Source organism: Podarcis melisellensis, assembly GCF_964234715.1.
Source record: "Podarcis melisellensis genome assembly, chromosome: 3".
NCBI classification, from domain to species: domain Eukaryota; kingdom Metazoa; phylum Chordata; class Lepidosauria; order Squamata; family Lacertidae; genus Podarcis; species Podarcis melisellensis.
The window spans coordinates 57,683,574-57,705,596 of NC_138530.1; the positions used below are offsets into that span (position 1 = coordinate 57,683,574).

At 38.3% G+C, this 22,023-nt stretch overlaps 1 protein-coding gene across 7 annotated transcripts in view; it reads right to left on the bottom strand.

Annotated features, from left to right (window-relative positions):
- The window catches only part of STXBP5 (syntaxin binding protein 5), a 117,051-nt gene that overhangs the window by 43,829 nt on the left and 51,199 nt on the right, over positions 1 to 22,023 (bottom strand). For 6 of the 7 annotated variants that reach the window (XR_014166723.1, XM_081905149.1, XM_081905148.1 and 3 more), the window contains exons 8-15: positions 10,414 to 10,537; positions 8,913 to 8,991; positions 6,906 to 7,060; positions 4,735 to 4,807; positions 3,552 to 3,699; positions 3,401 to 3,468; positions 1,342 to 1,382; positions 121 to 341 (exon numbers count right to left, since the gene is read on the bottom strand). Coding sequence is in view for 6 of the 7 variants with exons in the window: in XM_081905149.1 (XP_081761275.1) it covers positions 121 to 341; positions 1,342 to 1,382; positions 3,401 to 3,468; positions 3,552 to 3,699; positions 4,735 to 4,807; positions 6,906 to 7,060; positions 8,913 to 8,991; positions 10,414 to 10,537 (909 nt within the window). In the remaining variant the exon portion in view is untranslated. Of the gene's footprint in view, positions 1 to 120; positions 342 to 1,341; positions 1,383 to 3,400; positions 3,469 to 3,551; positions 3,700 to 4,734; positions 4,808 to 6,905; positions 7,061 to 8,912; positions 8,992 to 10,413; positions 10,538 to 17,002; positions 17,069 to 22,023 lie in introns of those variants that run through there. The other variant, XM_081905150.1, reaches the window with a different exon arrangement.

Consider the following 22,023-nt stretch of genomic DNA (forward strand, 5'->3'; position numbering starts at 1 on the left):
AGCATGGAACAAACTAGTCAAAAAAATGTTCAAGCTAGTTTATACTAGTTTATATATTGGCTAAATATAGGGATTAACTAATATATAAATGCATGTCCAATATAGATAACTGTCAATTACCGGAATCACATCTGTTGTAATTTCTTGTTTGCTGAATCTGTAAACAATGACATGTGCAGAAACTCCTGCAATGCACAGCATCCTGCTTTCTGCACACCACGAGATGATCTGAATGGCATATGGGTCTTCATCTACTATATCTGTGCTTGGTCTGTCGTCCTTATTTTTTGATTTTTCAAAGACTTTAGCTGTTTTTAGTTTGTACAGCACTTGCAATGTTACTAGGAATAAAATAAAAAATAAAGATAGTTAAATGTACAAACCAACGTAATTTTATAAACAAAAATATTGTTCAAATAAGGCCATTCTGAAACAATGGTAATACAGTGCTCACATTTCCATTCACGCTGATTGAAAGTTCCTCTGCGGGTGATGTGTGCATGTTTGCTAGTGAGATAGATATCAATTTGCATTCCGCACACATGTGGTTCCAAAATATAACACTTTTCAGGATGTTGAGGAACTTCAGTGGGAAGACAAGGGTGAGGAGGGGCCTGATAATTTATATGCAAATCATTGCATGCAGTCCTTTGGATCCTGGGCATTGTGTATTATGGCCAGAATCCAAAGGGCACAGAAGCAGAAAGGCTTGGCAGCCTTCCCTTATGCAGAGAAGGATTGTGCCCTCAATTATGAAATGGCATTAAGACAAAATATATAATCAAAAATAGTGTTACAGCACCTTCTATGCTCCAGGATTTCAATTTGTGTTTCAAGGAGGTGATACGGGTTGCTTATGAGATATCAATTAACTATCATGTATGATTTGAAACCTCATCTCCTCCATCACCTTTCTCACTTCCTGTCTTTCATATCAAACTTTTGGCTCAGAGGTTAATTACACTCAAGTCCTATTTCAGCTGAGCAGACAATTTAGTCACAGAGGCAGGGCAGAGGGATTGTGGTGTTAAGGGCACACTAGCAGAGCCCATACGGTTCTCCTGCTGGTGTGCCTTTACAGCTTGAACCTCACAGCCACCCTGCCTCATCCCCTACAGCAATCTGGTAAGAAGCAGTGCCACCTCTTATGGGAGAGGCAGTTCTGCAGATGCTGGCTGTTCCTGGTCACAACTAATTTAGGACCATTCATTCCAGTGGGAATTAAGTACAGCAGATTTGAGCAAACAAGGCAAGTAAACCCCAAAAGATGTCATCTATAAGGCAACAGTTTCGCAGCAGCACTTTTTAAACAATTCTTCCATAACTTAGCAAAACACTCACTTGCAGAGGCATCCCAAAACTTGATCGATCCATCTGCATGCCTATCAAAACAAGAATTTTTAAAAGCAAAATCTCTTTAGAAAAGGAATAGCAAGGCCGATGAGATTTAGTTAGTGATGTTAAATTGATATAACAAACCCATATGCTCCTATTTTCTTCTTAGTATTAGCCTATCATAGGTGAGCTGCATGTTGAGGGAAGGCTTGCTGAAGGAAGTCCTAGGAAGATACAATGCATCTATGTGTACTCTGAATGAGGAGACATTTAATACTTCCAAGAAGATCTCATTGGTGCTGCCTAAGTCATACAGTATCAAGCATAATGGGCATGATACTCTATAATCATGTTGCTAAATGTAGAGTTTTACATTTCCCAACAGAAGTAAATAACAGACATTCACTTATATGGAAGAGGTAAAGAGTTGTACTTGAAGACACCACCAAGACTGGTGCTAAACTCAACCTCTTGTCATGGTGACTTTATAATTTGGGATGAATAATGGATTTTGCCCTCTCTTAACAGAGTGAGAGGGGGCATCAGATTGTAGGTTTTTTATTTTGCTCTATAGAACCAAATGATTTCCAGTGCAACTAAGGCTGTAATCCTAAGAACATTTACTAGTGAGTAGCTTCAATGAACTCAGCAGGACCTACTTTTCCATAAATGTGAATAGGACTGTGCTGCAAATCCATCCCACATGCATTGCAACACCAACAGCTGGTGTCATCTCATGAGGGCAAATGCTAATTCTCCTTACTACCTCACTAAGAGAAGTATGATAGGATTTGGTTTTATGAGTGCTTTTCTAATTTTAAAACAGTTTAGTTCCGTTCATCTTTTAATATTGATGTGCATGGTTTAAAAATTCTGAAATTCACTTGTGTCTTAGATGTTGCTTTAGAACATGATAGCCCAAGTGTTACCTTCCAGATGTTGTTGAACTACAACTCCCATCAGCCCCAGCTAACATGCAAGTTGTCACTCAACAACATTGGCTACCCATATTTTATATAATTATTTTTTAAAAATATATATATATTCTTTGTCTGAGGACTATGGATCTAGACAGAGAGAGTACAGTATATGTTGAAAACCATTCCCATAATCTATCAAACAAGTAACAAATAATCTTTGTTTTTCTGATATGTTGAAAAGAAAAACAAAAAGTAGTAGTAGTATCAACACCAACACTACTTAAAAGCCAGCATTATTGCCAACATATTATTCACAGTAACCACCCACAGAACTCACTGAGTGTCTGAAATGTTTCACATGCAATAGATAACAGCAAGCAACAGATATTTTTTAATTCACAGATATACATGCTGATTTTTCAGATTTTCTCTGCTCAAATTGGCTAGCACCTCATACGTCCAAGAAAACTTCATTAGATAAATTATACAACATTTAAAATAACTCAGACCACCAGCTGACCTTACTTAAATGTTTTAAATGCCTGATACACACATGGCTACAAATGTGTACGCTATTGCAAAGAAAGGTGGAGGCTGAGAGCCACTGGAGAAGTATCCCCACTGTCGCTCTCAAGTAACCAGGGAAATCTTTACTAGCTTGCTCATTTTAACTCTTCAGTTATACATTAGGATGATAGAAATCAGAAAAATATCCCTCTGCACCATAATTACCTGTCCTCCACAATGCAATTTTAGCCTCAGATCAAGGATCATACAGTAATCTTTTCCGCTGTTATAATTTTCAACACTAGCCCTAACTCTACATTTATATTTCTAATAAAAGCTGATGGTAAATGCCAGTGAAATGTCATACAGCAGGTGGTTTTGGGGGCTGTAAGTCTTTTTCTTTTCTTTTCTCCCAATACATTTCTCTCCTCCCCCAAAAAGGGGCAAGCAATGCCTTTTATCCACCTCAAATTAGTTCATAATGTTACTTTAAGCATGACAGACAATTATTATCTAAATTACCCTAAAATATGTGTAGGTTACAATATACCAGTTTATGAATAATGATGCATAAATTATGCATATCCCCACATTTACCTTGGCAGCCTTGTCCAAACTAATGTAGTCTTATTACTTACCCAGTAATAATGATCTCTGGATAACTCTGTGTGACCAAACCCCAGTTTCCACCATTGATAGGCCATTCCTATTTAAAACAAACAAGCTGATTAAATCCAAACACATGGAATACTGTTGCTTAGTAATAAAGATATTAACTCCCTTTGGTACCTTTTTACTATAACCTTGACGTTTCTGGCGAGCCCCAACTGAATAAAGTGCTGGAATAAGGTCCACAGGACAATCGGCAAAATATTCACAACAGGTAACTGGAGATTCATGTATACTCAAGGGATAGGGATTCTCAAATATAGGATACCTTTAATGAAGGGATGAAAACATGAAAGCAGTTAGTTAGCTGATAAATAAAATTTGTAGTATGCAACACTTTCTCCCAAGGTGGTATTAAACAATGATAAAAATGTCAATGCAAAAAAAGAAAAAAATAGTAAATGAATACAAGGGAGTAAAAAGTAAAGCATCAAAGGGGAAAGGAGCTCAAATATTTATAATCTATGTGAATAAATATAAATCACTTTGGAATACTAGTATACTTGAAACACATTAGTAAAGATTTAATTGTAAACTGCTTGTGAAATATACTCTACAAAAAATTATCACTTCAACAGAATGCTGGTGAACTGCTAATCTCAAAAATCAAGAATTTTCAGAAATTATCTTGTAATATCCCAACCCTAATATGAACTCCTGCTGTCATTAAAAGATCTAACCTAATTTTATGTATAACTAAAAATTATCTTTAAAATGAAAATTAGCAGCTACAACACAATGCATAGCCATAGCTATGTTCCTCCTATCAGGTATATCAAGTGTTTGAATCATCACACAGTGTGCCATACTGGCCAAGTTTACACATCTTGCTGAACGTTGGTTCATAGAATTACAAAAATGAAGAGGTACAAACTACAGTGAGCCTCGGCCTTGGGTACTTCCCAATCCTCTTCCTGCATGGCCAGGATTATGTGTTTGGAAGCTTCTGCCTTTAAGTGCAGCTTGCTATAACATCTGGACCCAGAAGTGTGTTTATCAAACTGTGGTGAAGCAAAAGCTGCTGGAATTGTCCTGGTCACACAGGAGGAGGAGATCATGTTATAGTTTAGCATGATAGACAAATGTGGACACTGAATTACTGTAAAGAAGAATTCACTGTGAGTTATCTTCATTTCTTCATTCACCATTAGGAATACACACACACTCAGGGGCTATTTACAAGCAAATCACAATAGAAAACTTAGAGTTTTGTTAAATGGAACAACCTTGATTGGTAAACTCCATCCATGACAGCTACGAGAAACACACCTTTATATAACCTCATTATATTCTGAATTCTTACCCATTTTGTGCAAGATCAATAAGTACTAAATCTTTTTCTAGAAGAACGACCACAGCATATGGCTCTTGGAAATCTAAGACAGAGACAACAATGCAACCAAAGATGAAGCCTAATTAATAATTTAATAAAAGCAAACATTGATTCACTGCTGATTTAATATTTTGATGCTTAATGCAACATGGGAGGGAAACAGATTAATGCCATAAACATATATATATATGTTTTCACCAAATCTTTGTAACTGTTTCCTAAACAGTAGTCCCAACGTAGTGTACAATACCACTGAGCAATTAAATGACTAAACGGCCATAAAATATCTAAGGACTTCAGCAGGAATTAACTCTGAAAAATACAATAGGACAAGAGTGTCTTCATCTGCCTGCAGAACAACATCGAAGAAAGTGGCAAATAGAAGGCGCTCCCCACTCCAGAGACCCACGGAGTATGCAAGCGAAGAGGGGCCTCCACTGCTGATGACTTTGGGGATGAGTCCTGCAAAGTCTCATTCATCTTATTTGGTGGATGATTTCTTCTCCAGTAAACAATAAGCCTGCCATCCAGAGCCATTGACAGCAATGAAACCCAGGAAGCATTGCTGTTGCCAATTCTGAGAAACATATGTGATGTAGCTACAACAACAAATATGATTGTCTGTTTGGTATTGTGACATCCTCATATTCACAATATGTGACTGGCTGAGAACCAGTTTGTTAGGAAGAAGAAGATCTGTGACTGGCTGAGAACCAGTTTGTTAGGAAGAAGAAGTTGCTGGGGGGGGGGGATACATGAACAGATATAACAGTGGAAAAATTAGGGGGTTACTTGAGAAGGTTCTAGGCACCTCAAAAGCCCCCATATCACACTAAAAAGAGCCACTGGGCTTACCTATATAAAAAGTGTGCTTGAGGGAAAATATGCTCTCAGCTGGGATCTAAGCTCCTTCGAGCTCTTACAGGGTTTTACACAACTGTCCAAGCTGCCACCACCCACATTTAACACAAGAATAAAAATAGCAACAAGTAACACCAACAAGAACATACACTGCTCAGGGCTTCTCTAGATGTATGAAGCAGTGTAGAAGTAGAGTCAGTTAGACCACATCAAGAAAAAACTAGGTAGCCCAGAGTAATGAAAAATATATTTTACAGTCCAACAGTTCTTTTTCCTGTCAGGTGGGACATGCCCAAGGTGACAATAGATAGGGTGGGTAACCCTGGAAGCGTAGGCTGGAACACACACTGTCAAAAGAGAGCCTCAGCAAAGGCAAACATGTTCAGCCTAAAGAACTATGCGCACAACAACAAACTGCAAGGAACCTGGCTGAGGGAAATACACTCCAATAAGCCAAAAGGGGTGAAAAGCTCAAAATCAGTGCAAATAATAATCAGTGAAAAAGAATTTATTTTAAATAGGTGAAGTTGTGTGGGACATTGGGGGTGGAGGGGGGCAAAGTACAGTATGAAACAGAGTGGGAAGTGGTAGAGTTGACAACAGAGGAAAAACAAGGCTAGCTGAGTGAACAAAACAGCAAACTCACAACCCATCAACTCACCGCCCTCCAGGACACAAACATTAAACTACTACAAAAACAACCCTGAGGCAGACACACAAACAATTCCACACACACATGGAACAACCACAAACAACCAAGACCAGTTGACAGGAACAGTCAAAAAAGGGAGCCTGAGCCAAGGGAGATGGAGACTTCTCTGCATGAAGGGAGGCGTTTAAACTGGTGGGGGTTGGCTGCTTGGAAGCACAACTTTAATTTAGCTTCAATCCTGTCTGTAAGCACTAGAGGGAGCTCACATCCCACCTGAGAGCATCTTTAATCAAAAGAAAAATGTACACGCAAAAAAATTAGGTTATGCATTAGACAGCACAGCCACCAGCCCATGGAAGACATTCCAGAATATGAGGACTACTCTTTCTCATAAATGCTATCTTGCTGTCCAGATAGGATGGTACTAGAGATATGTAAGTTCTCCTCAGATTACTCAAAAACTATCTACGATCTTTCAACATTTTTGAGGAACCTTTTAGAAGAAATGGCCCCACCCAACCCTGCCATGAAATCATATAAACAGTAAATAAAATTCTGGAATTGCTGCAGCAAAAAACTGCTTTTAAGCAGTCAAACAAGTGGGAAGAATTTTTTCCCCAGAACCTACCATTAGGGTATGGAGTTTCACAGAGGGTTAGAAAATCAACTATTGAATAATCCATTTCTAAAACAGCAGTGCTCTTTCCGTGCATAACTGTTAAACAGGGTCTTCTTCCTACAGTGTCATATGACAAGCCACCTGACAAGATGATGAAAGGTTCTCTGGAAAGAAAGAAAAAACAAACAGTTAAGATTATGAGAGACAGCATTAGGAGACTTATCATCTGAGATCAAGAGAGTAACCAATAGCACTCTACACTGTATATGCGGCACAATATACCACTATTATATTATTATTATATTATATTATATTATATTATATTATATTATATTATATTATATTATATTATTATTATATTATATTAACAATATACTGTGTTAAGTGTGCTTGGCTTAAGAGTTGTGCAAGAAAACAAGTTTGCCCAACACACTGAACAACTAGCTGAAGAAATCCATTCCCATTGTGTTGATCTGTGTAAATAGAGGCACTTGCTTGTCTTTTAAACCATATTTTAAGCAGTTGGACAAACTATTATCAAGGATTCAGTACACCTCCCCACTTATTCAGAAAGATGCATATGCAAAATGCTGCCAAGGAATGCAACTAATCTTACTAAAACTTGTTTTTTCTTCCTTGGATGTGCCATACAAGTGTGAAACTCAAAATTCACTTTTAGGTAGGACCAGCCCATTCACCATGTGGACTGAGACAGCTGCCTCGGGCAGCAGAATCCAAAGGTCAGTGTCTCCACGAGTGCACCACCTGCCTCTGCAGGAAAAGCGACAGCAGCTTCTGGAAAGATCTCGCAAACCTTTTGTCAGATCTCACAGGAAGCCGCCACTTCTCGTGTCTCTGGCGCTGTATCCCCTTGCCACCAGAGAAGAGAGAAGAAGCAGTGACAGCTTACAGGTTCTGACAAGGTCTCCCTGGAAGCTGCTGCAACTGTCTCTCCTCACTTCTGCCATGGCAGGGAGGACGCCCCACCCACCATCACCAGAGAAGCAACAAGTGGCTGCAGCAGCAGGCTCCAGCGAGATCTTGTGGACCTCGTGCAATAAAGACTCACTATTTTCTCTTTTAGATATGTACTACATACAAATGGAGACCCACAAAGTGATATATTTGTGATAAATCTGAACGTAATCCTGAATCTGAACAGTAGTGTGGGAATAATTTATTTCCCCTGCACATGATGTATGGAAATCTGACAGGTTAAAAAGCATGCCACACCCCAATTCCATTCCCTTTCCTTATTCTAGGATTCTTTAAACTTGCAAGGACAATGCAGAGCCTGCACATGTGTGAAATAAGTTAGGATTAAATAAAAATCACTTCCTCTGCAATTCAACCCATGACAGGGGTCAAAGAGCCCTCAAAAACTCATCAAATCCTAAACTGGGAAGAAATTCTGGTTAATCATTTAGCCTCTCCCACTTCCAGATTACTGTAAAATGTAAGGTGTTTTATGTTAATTTTGCTCCCTCTGTTTTACTTTCCACTACCCCCAGCTCAGTGTTAAATTTTCCCTTGAGGTTTTTCTGTGTATCTGAAACCAGTTTCCCCCTTGTGTATGCACAATGACATATTTCCTGCCCAAAGTAACATCCACTTTACTACAGCAGCAAATGGTTTTAATGTATATTCCACACCTACATATAACAAATCTGTAATTTAAATTGTTGCAAGAATTTAAGAGATTTCTCATTCAATTAATTTTAACAAATAAATATTTTTTGCATGAAGGTTGTATGAAAACAAAGTGCATGGAAGTTTGAGAAAACATTTACTTTCACAATCATATTTGCTTCCAGTCTACTTTTATGCAGTAACAACAACAACAACGCTGAATAGAACTTAAGGTTTCATGAATAAACAAAGTGGTGGTGGGTTTGTCACATTTTAAAATCATGGAAGTACTTCAAGAGCTGTTTAGATTATTTTGCCTTGCAAAGTCCTTATTTTTTCTCTACAAATATCCAAAACAAAGTTAAGTAACTGTTTCCTAATTCTTACCCAGCTCTGGTAGTTTTGTATTCCACTTTAAGAATAGGTTTACAAGGCTCTGGCTTCTTTCCATCTTTTACCTGCTTTCCTAAAACAAAATATTTTCTTATTTACATTTAAAAATAATTTGATAAATCTCAGAAATCACACCAAAATCTTAAGAATAGTCCCATATATTTAAAAGGTTATATAAACACTACCAAGTGTACATCATACTATCCTTGCAGATTTAATGCAAATAACTCAATTGCTTCTCTTATAAACAGTAGATATTTGGCAGTAATAACCAACACCCCATGTGCTCTCTTACCTGGGAGAAAGTCTCAATCCACTGAAGTCAATGGGATTTACTCCCACATAAACATGCACAGGACTGAGTTGGAGAATTATGAAGAATAAAGAATTCTTTCCCCTTCATTGTATTGCTGTCAGAAAAACTACTTTATTTCAACATTTGGTCGTGATATATTTTAAAAGAAAGCAGGTTTGACCAGCAAATTGCCTGTTTCACAAAAAATCATCTCCACTATATAAACACTGTATAAACTGATTAGAACCTTTTACAGTTACTAATTTACATAAATAGTGAGAACCTTTACAGGGCTAATAGGCTAATTACATGTTCTGCTAATTTCTAAGAAAGCTATACAAAACTGCAAAGCACTGCAAAGCAGGTAAAACCTAGACATTTTTACATCAATGCTTAAGTCTGATAAGGCGCCACTGCAGACATCTTTTTAGACATACAATAGTAAGATTATGATCATACAACACAACAAAATTCCTAAAGTTGTGAAAGGTGTACACAAATGTGTACAACAGTGTAGCCTTGGATTTTCCCTGGCAATCTTATGATAAATGTACTACTGTGCCTGCACTTAGGGTGAAAGTAATCTTGGATTACAATAGTGTTGTGCTAGTTTGATATATGCTGACTCCTTCCACCCCCTCACAAATTAGGTTAGTAGTTGGCATGCCCATAATAGCCAGGAAAGCTAACTTTTGAAGCAGCTCTGCAGACATCAGTGTTTAGCTCCACGGCATGAAAACCTTCACCTGCTGCCTTCTGCACATTAAGCATTTGTTGAAACCACTGGAGGAGACCAGGTTGTTGCCCCTTACTGAGCTAGTTCGCAACCCTAATAAAATACGTAACCAGAAAAAGCTGCCTGGTCCTATTCTATCTTGAGACACAAGAGGTGCACCTGAACTAGTTTTCTTTTGCAATACTGCCTAGATTAATAAACAACTCCACACTTCGCCTCCAAAGCAATGGACTTTCAAAGCCAATCCTTTCAAAGCCAGGAGACAAGGCAGGTGATATAAGCAGCAGCAGAGTTGCAAATATATGGTACAGTTTAATACCTTCTTTCAGCACATGGTCCTCAAGAATAGAGTGGCATGAAGTAGCAGCCACCGGTAAGCAGTTTAGATGACTTAGCCTGCAAATCACTCTAAAGCATAATGTATATACAATGTTGACTAGAACACACTTCCATTTTGAACTTACCATGTGGAGTGATTGTCTGAAATGGCTTGGTAGGATTCCTTACATTCCATATAGTCAAGGTTCCGTCCGAATGGCTACAGATAAATTGCTTTCCTTCGTGGTGCCAAGCTACAGAATGGATTGCCTGATCAAAGGAGGGGAAATCAGAACTTATTCAAAGCAATAAGCAGAAATCTTAACAATTTCATTCAAATATTGCTTAAATACTCCACCATAGTTCATGTGATTAAATAATGTGATAAAATACTATTTTAATGCAAAACTGTAACACTGATTCTGAAGATAGTTTTCTTTAACAAATCATTTTACGTGTGTTGCGAAAGCAGTTCAACTATTTAAACCTACTTTGTTTGGTTTAAAACTGCTATTGAAAACCTAATACAATGGTATAGTACAGTGGTGCAAATGAGAAAAACATATATATATATTTCCAATTGCTTTTGGTGTACTATAGTCTGTTAAACTGAAGAGAACACCTGTATCTTTTTACAAGGGTACAATTGTCTGCAGTATTGGTGAAAGACACAATTTTCATAATGACTTTGTTTCAATGCTATGCTTCCCTACAGCAATGTACTCTTTGATCTTTTTAGCTAGCATGCATTTTGTATCAAGATTCAATTGCCATAATCAATGCATGTGGACGTGAGCTAGCCTACAAAATGTTTCTTATACAATTGATTTTGGAAGTCTGACTGGTCAACTGGAATTGCATCATGTGATAATCGGTCAACCTCCTATCTGATGAAAATTATAAAACTTTCACATCATGCTATATTAAAAATGTACTATTAGTCAAGAACAGAGAATTCTCCTGGTGTAAATCAGCATTCATCAACATCTCACCAACTATGCACAACTGAAAAGGTGACATTTGATTTTACAAGGCAATGACAAACTTGATTTATAATAAAATGAGAATCAGATATGACATTAATGAACGGGATCTGCACTCCATAAAGGCTTTGCTATAAGCAAAAAATGAATCCAGTTTTTAGACTTAGTAAGACTACTGCATTAAAACACATGTATAAAATATATATCTTGTTATTTTCTACTTTGACTAGAACATTAGATTGCTGAAGTCATACACATGAAGTGCAGGACTAACATCCTGCAGTGGTGTCCAAACTTTTTTCAAAGAGGGCCAGAGTTGTTGAGCTTTTTTTTAGGATTGAAGGACTAGTAGTGGAAGTAATAAGAGTTTTGTTGTATGCAGCAATCATCAGCTAACACAGCAAAATACTTCAGAGAAATTCTTCAAAATAATTGCAATGTAACAGCTAAGACTATTGAAATTTCTGTAATTTGGGAGCGCCTGGACAATTCATAGCAATGCTAAATAACAATCTAGTACTGTTACTAGAAAAGCAGCTCTAAAATTTAAACTTATCTAGAAATATAGCCACCCCTGCACTAGAGTAATAATGTGGCCCAGTCCCAATTTCAACTCCCATCAGCGCCACGCAGAACAACCAATTGTCAATGATTAGGGGTTATTGGGAGTAGTAATCCAACAACGTTTGGAGGGCCACAGACTAGTTACCCATGCTATATAATGTTAAAGCTTCAGAGACTATACCTGTGGTTTTCAGTTTTCCACTAGATTAGATCTTCTCACTGCTAAACTGGTCAAGAAATCCCAGAATTCCCAGAACATACTTTGTAAAAAGTGCTATATGCTACATTGACTATTGGATTAATTACATGTAGACTTGAATTTTTTGAACTATAAAAACTCAAGGCCAGTGATATTTTACATACAACACATTTGAAAAGGCATTAAAATGTAAATTGAAGTTAGTCCATCAGATCAAAACACAAGGTGAAAATCAGTTTAACAATGAGCCCTGTGACTTGAATATTCCAGCCAAGTATACAGCAATAATCCTGCATTAAACTATTATGAAACAAAGCAAACCACAATGTACTACTTTTTAAAAAATAAAATTCTTTCAAGTTAAGGAATTGCTCATTTCCTAAAATGCCTGTAGCGTAGCTTGTGAAACCAGATGCCTTTCTAGGTTTCTTTGATGTCATTTTTTATTTCCCCACATTATATAGCTACTTCTAGCTATGGTATAAAACGAAGCATTCTCTCTGTATTTTTTTTACTTTAAAACGAAGTATCCTCTCTGTATTTTTTTACTTCTATCAGTGCAGTGGTACCTCGGGTTACAGACGCTTCAGGTTACAAATGCTTCAGGTTACAGACTCTGCTAACTCAGAAATAGTACCTCAGGTTAAGAACTTTGCTTCAGGATGAGAACAGAAATCGTGCGGCAGCGGCACAGCAGGCCCCATTAGCTAAAATGGTACCTCAGGTTAAGAACAGTTTCAGGTTAAGAATGGACCTCTAGAACGAATTAAGTTCTTAACCCAAGGTACCACTGTACAGATTCCCAAATTATTCTATCACTCTGCTGCAATATAAGAAAACTTTGAGACAAGACTTCATAAACTGTGCATTCATAGCATCAGAAAGTCCACATGACCATGTTTTTATGTATCACAGCAAAAGTCAGGGTTAAGAAAGAGAAACAGAAGTGACTCAACAATAACACAGGAAAGTGATGGAAACATTTATTGTCTCTGTACTAAATGTTGGTATCAAAGGAACAACAAAAATGAACAAAGGCAACTGCATGAGGAAAGGTGAAATTTTCTCCTGTAGAACTGGAAAGCAGATTTCCCTCTTCATTCTGGAAGGGGTCTAACTGCACACTAGTGATGGGAAAGTCCATCATGACAGGAATCATCAGGCTAGGAAATGTTGTGTATTGCAGATAGAGAAGCCTTGATTGCAGGGACAGGGAACCTCCAGCCTCTAATTAGGTCTGCCAGGCCTCCCCATTTGGCCTAAAGCCCAAGCCACACCCACTGGCCTATATCATGTCAGGTGTAGGGCAAGTAAAGACATGACTGGGACAAAGGGGGTTTTGTAGGCACTACTGATCATTTGCATCTCAAAGCCCTGGCGCACAGCACTTTGACTGTTGGGGCTTGCACAGTTCTGTAAACGGTCCTTTTACGCCATAAAGTTTAAGGGGAAAATTTAAAGTATTTTCCTGTTCTGCCTTTGTGAACTTGTTCTAAATGATTCTTTGATAACAGAAAGCACACTTAAGAATACATTTCCTGGAGCTTTGGGTAGAAGAGATGCCAAGCCAAGCCTTCTGCTACACATCAAAAATCTGAAGAAGTGTGCATGCACACGAAAGCTCATACCAATAACTAACTTAGTTGGTCTCTAAGGTGCTACTGGAAGGAATTTTATTATTATTTTATTTTATTTATTTTGTTTTGACTATGGCAGACCAACACTGCTACTACCTGTAATCAAATCCCACCACTTCACACTTCCCACCATGAAAATATTGCTTGTTATCTGTCAGCTTCTTGACAACTGATCCTTTCCTCAATTCATGAGCAAGAACAGTGTAATTTAGAAGACAACCGGGGTGGGGGAAAAGCAGGAATCTGGGGAGCTTTTCAACCTATTTGTTTTAATAATACCAACTGCAAATTAAGACCCTGGTTTGCAATTACTCATCTTCTACAAGTGTACAGTGTTCCCTTCCTCTTCAGTGATGATGAGCTGGATATATAAATTTTAAAGCACATCACTTGGGTGCAATCCATCTGTGGGGGCAAAAGCTGTCTGCTACTCCTGACCAGTGAAGTAGACCCCATTAGCAAGGCTGACACAGAAAGCTGAGAAGATGCAAACTGTAGCCCTTCGGGTCCCTGCAATATATAGCACCTTCTTCCACCTACACCCCATTTTTGGGTAATATATCCAATAGGCATTTCCCAACATTCTTTGTCTCATGGAAATGTCATGGATGCTTTAGTCGAGATTCCTGCATTGCAGGGGGTTGGACTAGAAGACCCTTGGGTCCCTTCCAACTATAAGATTCTACGAATAGGCAGAGAGATAGAAATGCTTGGAACCATTTGAAGCAGGGAAGGCACTGCATCCAAGATACATGCCCACCAAACTGGGGACCTAGTTTTGGAAGTGAAAGAAGTGGTGCATTTTGAAACTATTAGTCATTCTCCAGACTGAGGAGCTGGATTCAGTTGGGATTGTGAAAAGTAAAGAATTTTATCCCACTTAAACCAAGCTCCTTGCAAAGTGGGAAACAAGTATTTATTTTTTACGTTTGTGACATCAGTATTCTAAGTGTGAAACAAGTGCAAATCTGCATGAAGGAGGTAGTTTCCTATCCATCACTGATGCCACTGCCAGAGGTACAGCCCATAAGACTTTATTAGACTTCTGTGTATAATATAAAAATATAGTCAATCATTGAGTTTTCCTTCTGCAGGACAACAACTTGTAAAAAAGAGATTTTCATCAGTTCTTAACACAAATGGGCAGTAATGAGGAAATGAAAAAAGGGAAAGGAAAGTTCAAAGAATTTATTTAGCTTTCTAATAGACCCAACATATTTCAAAGAATACTTGCTTCAGGATAACTGAAACAGATAACTAGTACTATATTAAGAACACTGAATATTAAAACATCCTTATGTAAGAATATGCATACTATATCAAATATGAAAATAAACAAAATTAACATCCAATATCATTTGAGATGGTGGATGATGCACATAATTAGATGTAATGTGTAAAAAGTGTTTCTTGATTGGTGTTGCCCCTCCCCTTTTTTATCATCAGGCAGACTTTGTTGCAGAAGGCAAAAATTCACACTGAAACATGGGAATTAGAGGTTGGGAGAGCAGGAGATTTTGCCTTTCCCCAACATTGCTGAGTACATGCCTTGAGCCCATATACAAAGGCACTACTTGAGCCCATGAAAAATGCTCCATTTGCTACTTTTTCAGCTTTAACTATATTTGAAAAATTACATGAAAACATACCAAAATAGATTTGGTTCTAACATTACCAATTAAACAGCAATGTTCATACATGCCTTAATTTTAACACTGAAACAACTAAATAGAAACAACTTATTTGCACTTACCATTTTTTCTCATTCTATAGATTATATCTTCACAAAAATGTGCACTCCACAACCAATATGTTCAATTTTATTTTTATGTAAACTGTTAACAGCTGCCATGTATCTAGTTCCAATTGATAATTTTATCTATTTCTTATAAAAGCTGTTAACTTAATCAGATTTTACTGCTCTCACATTTTTTCTATGATTGATTTATTACTCATTCCTTTGGAGAACAGTTGAGTGCTGTCCCTAGGGAATACTGTGGTAGCATGGGCAAAACCTTTACCCTACTCACAATAGGTAACCTGCTTCCACTCAGAGGAACTAACGAGGGGGAAAAGGTAGTGCTGATTATTTTGTGTGTCACTGATTGAAAACCCGGGGGGGGGGGGGGGAAGGTAGTCTCACGGACCTGCCATTATTGTAGGGATGTTGGTAGCAAGTTCACTAGCTATTATGCCACAATATTTTTTAGATACCTGGATAGGTTTTACAAATTTTGCTCAATATTCAAATTTTAAGTAGAATTATTAGTGCTAAATAACTGACACCAGTAACCATTCATTAATAGAATGTAAATGTTTCCATTGTTCACACTGGCACAAAACAAGAATTAGATTTGGGACTCAAAGAATTCAAAAACGTCTCCTAAAGCATCCACCTCCAATGGAAATCAGTAATGAAGATACATCCCACTCAACTAGCAGAGTCCCTCCTGCACACAGATATTATGGCAGACATGTAGAAAACCCTAAAAATGATACAACTCAATCTTTAATAAAATATTGATTTACGTGCTTGTTATATATATTCCACCCTCTGTTTTCAAGCAGAGGCATACCTAGGGGTTGGTGAACCCGGCCCCTGCCAGGGGCCCCAAAATTCACCTATCAAGACTATGGAGTGTATGGCGTATATGCATGCAGTGATGCGCTGCTGCTGCGATCATGGTCAGCTCAAATGCAAGAGAGGTTCCCCATCCTTCTCGCACCACGGTAGAAAGGTGTGCAGACTTTTTTGCCCTTCCTCCTTACCTCACCCTCACGCCAGATGCTTTGAGTACTTGGGTTGTGTAAAACGTAGTAATCTTTAATTCGGCTGTTGTGGTAAAGTGTTTTTCTTCTGGGTGTGTGTGTGTGTGCCAATACAGCTCGTTGCCAAGGGCACAAGGAACCCTAGGTAAGCCTCTGTTTCCAACTAAAGACTAGTATTTTTAAATTGATAAAAATCAATCTCTAATCCACAAATTCCAAAGTGCTACTTTCATAGAATTGTGTGAATGAATCCTTGAGTATCTGCACACCTAGAGTGCTCAGCATTTATTTGAGAGGAACTCCAGAAGTATCCTTGCTTTTTGCTGTCTTTTAAAAATGGGTACTACATTAATGCAAATCATGTTGGAAATCAGCTTTAGAAAATGAAATTTCCAACTTGCACCACATGTATTGATATTTAAATTCAGAAGTTCCCCCACCTTCCTTTCAGAACGATTAAAAAAAATATAGGGTTTCTAGGGAGAAAAACATATCCAAAGTCTGCTCCTATAGACTACACTGACTGCCCATGAGGCTATCAACTATAATGCAACTAACTCCTAGCCTAATCACACTCACTAACCTTTGGGTGTAGGGCAAATTCCAGTCTTGGGGTTACAGCAGGGGGCCACATTAGTGACATCACACATCAAAAATAGGCTTCTGCCTCCTGAATGGACTGAAGACTCGTCATAAGATGTCCTAAAAAAGGAAAATATTTTCTCTCTTTTATAGAATGCTCCCTTAAATTAGCCAATATGCTCCTCGTTTTGGAGTAATCATGGTTACCAGGGCAGCATCTAGAATGAAATACCAGAAACTGGTATTTGTCTTTAAATGTCATTCTGATTAAACAAGTTGAGAACAATTTAGCATCTTAGTAGTCGTGATGATTTCCATATGCCTAAAAGTGGGTTTCTGACTGTTTGTATGGAACTTCAAAAGAAAAAGGACTATTTGGCAGAGAATAAGCATACAAAAAGCAACAGAAAAAAGTTATGTAACATCACACACAACCAATAACAGCATCACTACTAGTTTCCTTCTACTGTGCTTATTTCACAAACTATTCTGTAAAATGTTAATTTGCTAGGTGAAAGGGCAACTCTGGAAAAGATACTATAGCTACACAACTCAGCCTCCATAAGTTTACATATGTAAACAACAAAGAAAATGGAATTACCGGTAATACCCAATGTTTTTGATTAAGTATCTGAACCACTGGAATGTGGGGATAGGGATACTTGTTCAATATCCTGTGTTCATAGGAGAAAGAGCATTACTACAGGACATCAGAAAATTTCAATAACAACTGCCCTGAAGGCTTTGAAATCAGCTGGAGTATTGCATCGCTATGAAAACAAGCACCGTGACAGTGATCGTAACCTTAAATTGCAGTTTAAATAGACACCAAGGACTAATAGAAGGCTTAGAGACCTTATCCTCTTCAAAACTGTCCAAAAGACTTACCTGACATATAAAGGAATAAAGGGAGATGCCCAGAGTGACTGGGGAAACGCAGCCAGATGGGTGGGGTATTTATTATTATTATTATTATTATTATTATTATTATTATTATTATTATTATTATTTCAGTTTCATTTAAAGTTTGTACCTCTTTTATTACTCAACTGCCTAGATTTGGTAGAAAAAACTTCCGTCATCCTCGGTAAACATTTGCTAAGTTTTACAACTGGTAGAGAGAATCTCTACTGAAGGTGAATATCCCTGGCGTTCCTTAAACCAATGAACTGGTTTGCCAATGAACCCTGGCAAAAAGCGAGTGATGGCTACGGCTAAAGCCTGATGAAACTTAAAAAAAGACAAACTCATTTCTAATTTCACCGAACAGGGTATCTACATGGCCTGCCCCTAAGGAACCCCTTCAAACTCCTCATGGATACATAAGATAATTCTATGCATTCATTTAGGACTGCAGCTGGTCAGAAAAGGAAATTGAGGCTCTGTGCTGCAACTCTTTGAAATGCCTCCATCTCTTAGAGAAAACCTTTGGATCCTTATGCAAACTCATGAAGCAATTCATATTCCGATTTGAAAGTGGCCCTGCAGAGGAGTCAACAAACTTGTCTGTGGTTACCTTGGCAACACCCTGCTGGCTCTTCAGAGGTTGGGGAGATTCAGGTCTATAAGGAGAAACATTTAACCTAATATTCTAGTGCCTTCAGAAAAAGAGTGGGAAAACGCCTCAGCTTGAGGACTATCCCCTGTCTCTAACCAAAGGGTTCATATCCCTGTCTGAAATGGGCACACTTAATCTCTAGTGTGAAAAGGTTGGAGGAAATAACTTGATAACCACTCAACACAGTAGGAACACTCTGGCGGTTCAGATTACCCTGATGCAACCGTGTTTATGCTACACAATCAAGTAGCTTCACTCCTTGGCCCCTGAAATTTTAGGGGTGGAAAACAAGAAATATGATACCTTAATTCCTGTTTGGGGGGGTCTTATGAATACCTCCTGTGTAACTGATGCAATCTCCCCAAATTTCTGATTAGCATCCTTTTTATCCAGCTGAGAAACTCTGGGTAAAGGGAATGTACATCACCCATTAAGGCAGGAGCCTTACATACAAGTGACTACACTATGAAGCTTCATTCCACTCAGGGCTGACCAGTTTCTGAAACAGAATGGGAGCAGAAACAGCTGTTCCATGAGGCTTTGCATCAGGAAAACTGGTGCTTCTGTGATATAGAAGAGGCAGGATTCTCAGCTGGGGCACTGAGATCCTGTACTGCCATGGCCTTACAATATAAGTGTAGGCATTGTTTGACCTGAAAACAGTCTATTAGAGACCATTTCTTTCTTTCATTTATTTGCATTCAGAAACAACACTCCAGTCCCATTTAGTCTCTCACAGATCTAATGCAGGGTCCACAACGTCTTTCAGTTGTTAAAACTGGACAGCTCTTTACACTTTGAAATAGCTAAGCCCTGCAGCACTGCATGAAAACCTGGAAACTTTACTTCTAACCTCCTCAGACAATGGCCATTTGAGAGGAACTTCCTCAGGGAATGACAGCCCTGGCAACCAGAAAGTAAACCAAAGCAGCTGAAAGAATAGGAATATTTTATGCCCCAACGATGGAAATCCTTTGCGGGGTTTGTTTTTTGTTTGTTTTTTGCAATAAACCAGAAAGGAGAGTTCCCTTTATTTGATTCAGGACTTCAGGATATCAAAGAGATGGAAATTGGTGTTTAGCCTGCTGGACAGATCCAGGTAAGTCTTTATATAAGTCTGACAACAGTGCCTCTTTGAATTGCTGAAGCTTTTCAGTATTCAGCTGAGGATGAGGTAGAGCCACACCAAGAGTATGTCAGGGGGAAATAGCAGTAGTGATGAAGCACTAGGCATACTTGACAGTTTTGATTACCTGTACTGATATTTGTGTAACCAAGCCTGAAGAAAAGAGCGGTAAATTAGACCAGACTCCTTTTGGTGGGCTGCCTTTGACATGGCAGCTTTAGAGGCTCTCTCAGCTACATGACTTAGCAGTTATATTACCTGGGACACAATGAAGGATAGTAGCCTCACCCAATGAGAATGGATTCAGAGCTGGAGCCCTGCACACCAGAAGTTGATGCCAACTGAGAAATGCAGTGATTAAGTAGAGACTTATACATTGCCATAAGGGTTTTAGCCTTCAGCAGTGTTTTCTTGGCCCACTATTTCCTCAAAGTTGCAGCAGCAAATTGTCTGGAACCAATGGGGGAACCATAATCCAGTAGTTGCTGGCCATTGCTTGGCAGGATAGGTGATCTACGGTAACTAAGCGCAGATCTCCTGTGGTTGATAGTTCAGAGCTCTGGTGGGGCTTCAAAAATGGCAGGAAGGAGAACATAGCAGCTGTTAAAAATTCCTCACACAGCCATAGAACACTAAGCTGCCTATCTAAGAAAAGGGGGAAAGGAAGCAATATGACCAAAAAGAAAAAGTCAAAAAGAAACAACTAAGTTGCCAGAGAGGAAGGAAAAAATGTAGTGGGAAATAACAACCAAATTCCCCACAATCAACAAAATACCCCTGCAAGATGCAAACATTAACCTACGCAAGACACCCTAAACTCAGAATGAGAGATAGCTCACACTAGCTTTTGCCTCACACAAATAACATGACAGACACAACCTTTTTTAAAAAAAACAAGCAATACCAACAGCACAAAGACAAATTCCAGAAACACAGGTACACAGACAAACACAGTCAAGACGTAAGTCTGAGCCAAGCTGAATGAAGAGTTTGGGACACGACATCTCAGCACAAAGGCAGGAATAAAAAACTGCTGGGGGCTGGTCAGTTGGGAGGAAAACTCAAATTCAGCGGCAATCCTGCCTTCAAGTGCTAGAGGGAGCTCATACCCCACCTGAGAGCATCTTCATCCAAAGGATAAACATGCTGTATTTGCTAAGCTTTGTCCCTGCTTATCAGCATAACTCATAAGTCCAACTTGCCAAAATTTACTGTGGGGATAACAAGCAGATTAGAAATAGCACCACAAATATTCATTAACTGCTTCCAGGTTAGAGCTCTTATTGCTGCTGGAATGTTGCTCTTGTGTGATAAATTGGTAGTGATGCCACTCTGAATATAATAAAGCACTTCACGTAGAAAATGATCAGTTTTCTAAAACGGTGTTATTCCTCCTAGCTGCACATATTGGGCCTCCTTCCTCTACTCCTCTCCCCTTCTAAGACAGGAACATTTTAATACCACAATACAGAATAAAATAGCCCAGATTGGAAGGGGGCATTATGGATCCAAGCCAAATATATTCACAACAGTTTGGTCATCGCAAGGGTTATGTTGGCACAAGTGTCCACAGTCAACACTCAGTTATATAATAAGGAAAACTTACAAATGTTACTACCACTTTCACATGATACATGATTTCTTAGATACTGTATGGCTTTTTTTTTTTTTTTTGCAATCTGCATGTTGGAAGAATATTGAAACTGCCCTTAGCCAATGTTCATGAAGTAAGAATCCATAGCAGCCAATGATTCAATAGCTGTCTTATTTTTACTTTAAGTACAAATAATGTTACCAGAAACCATGCATCCAAACAGAAATAGGAAGGATACCCTTCAAATAGGCTGCTTCTACTGTTCATTTGCAAGTTTAAAATTACTCATTACTAAGGCAGTTTTCAATTGCATCTGAAATCCCACACAGAATTGTGACATTACATAGAACAAGACATGTGAAATGAAGTAGTAAAATAGTTATGTGTCACATTTTTTGTAGAGTAAATATAGCATAAGAAATTCTTGACTCTATCAAAAAAAGAAGTATGCAATAACAGTCTATTACCAAAGACTGCATTGTTATAGCAACTCTAGCTTCCATAGCTGGCATGCATGACAATATGTAATCAGAAGCCCAATATTCTGCAACCAAAAAGTTATATTTTAGAAAAAACAAAGTTTAATTATCTGATGATTAAGAAGACAGGACAAGTTAGAATTTAAAGTTTCCTGCTATAAAAAAAATGAGGGTGAACCTCCTCACTTTACCTCTTTTGTGCCTGCAAGGAGATTCAAAGCTCCTGCTTTCTATTTTAGTTGAAATTTCTCACAATATCCAAACT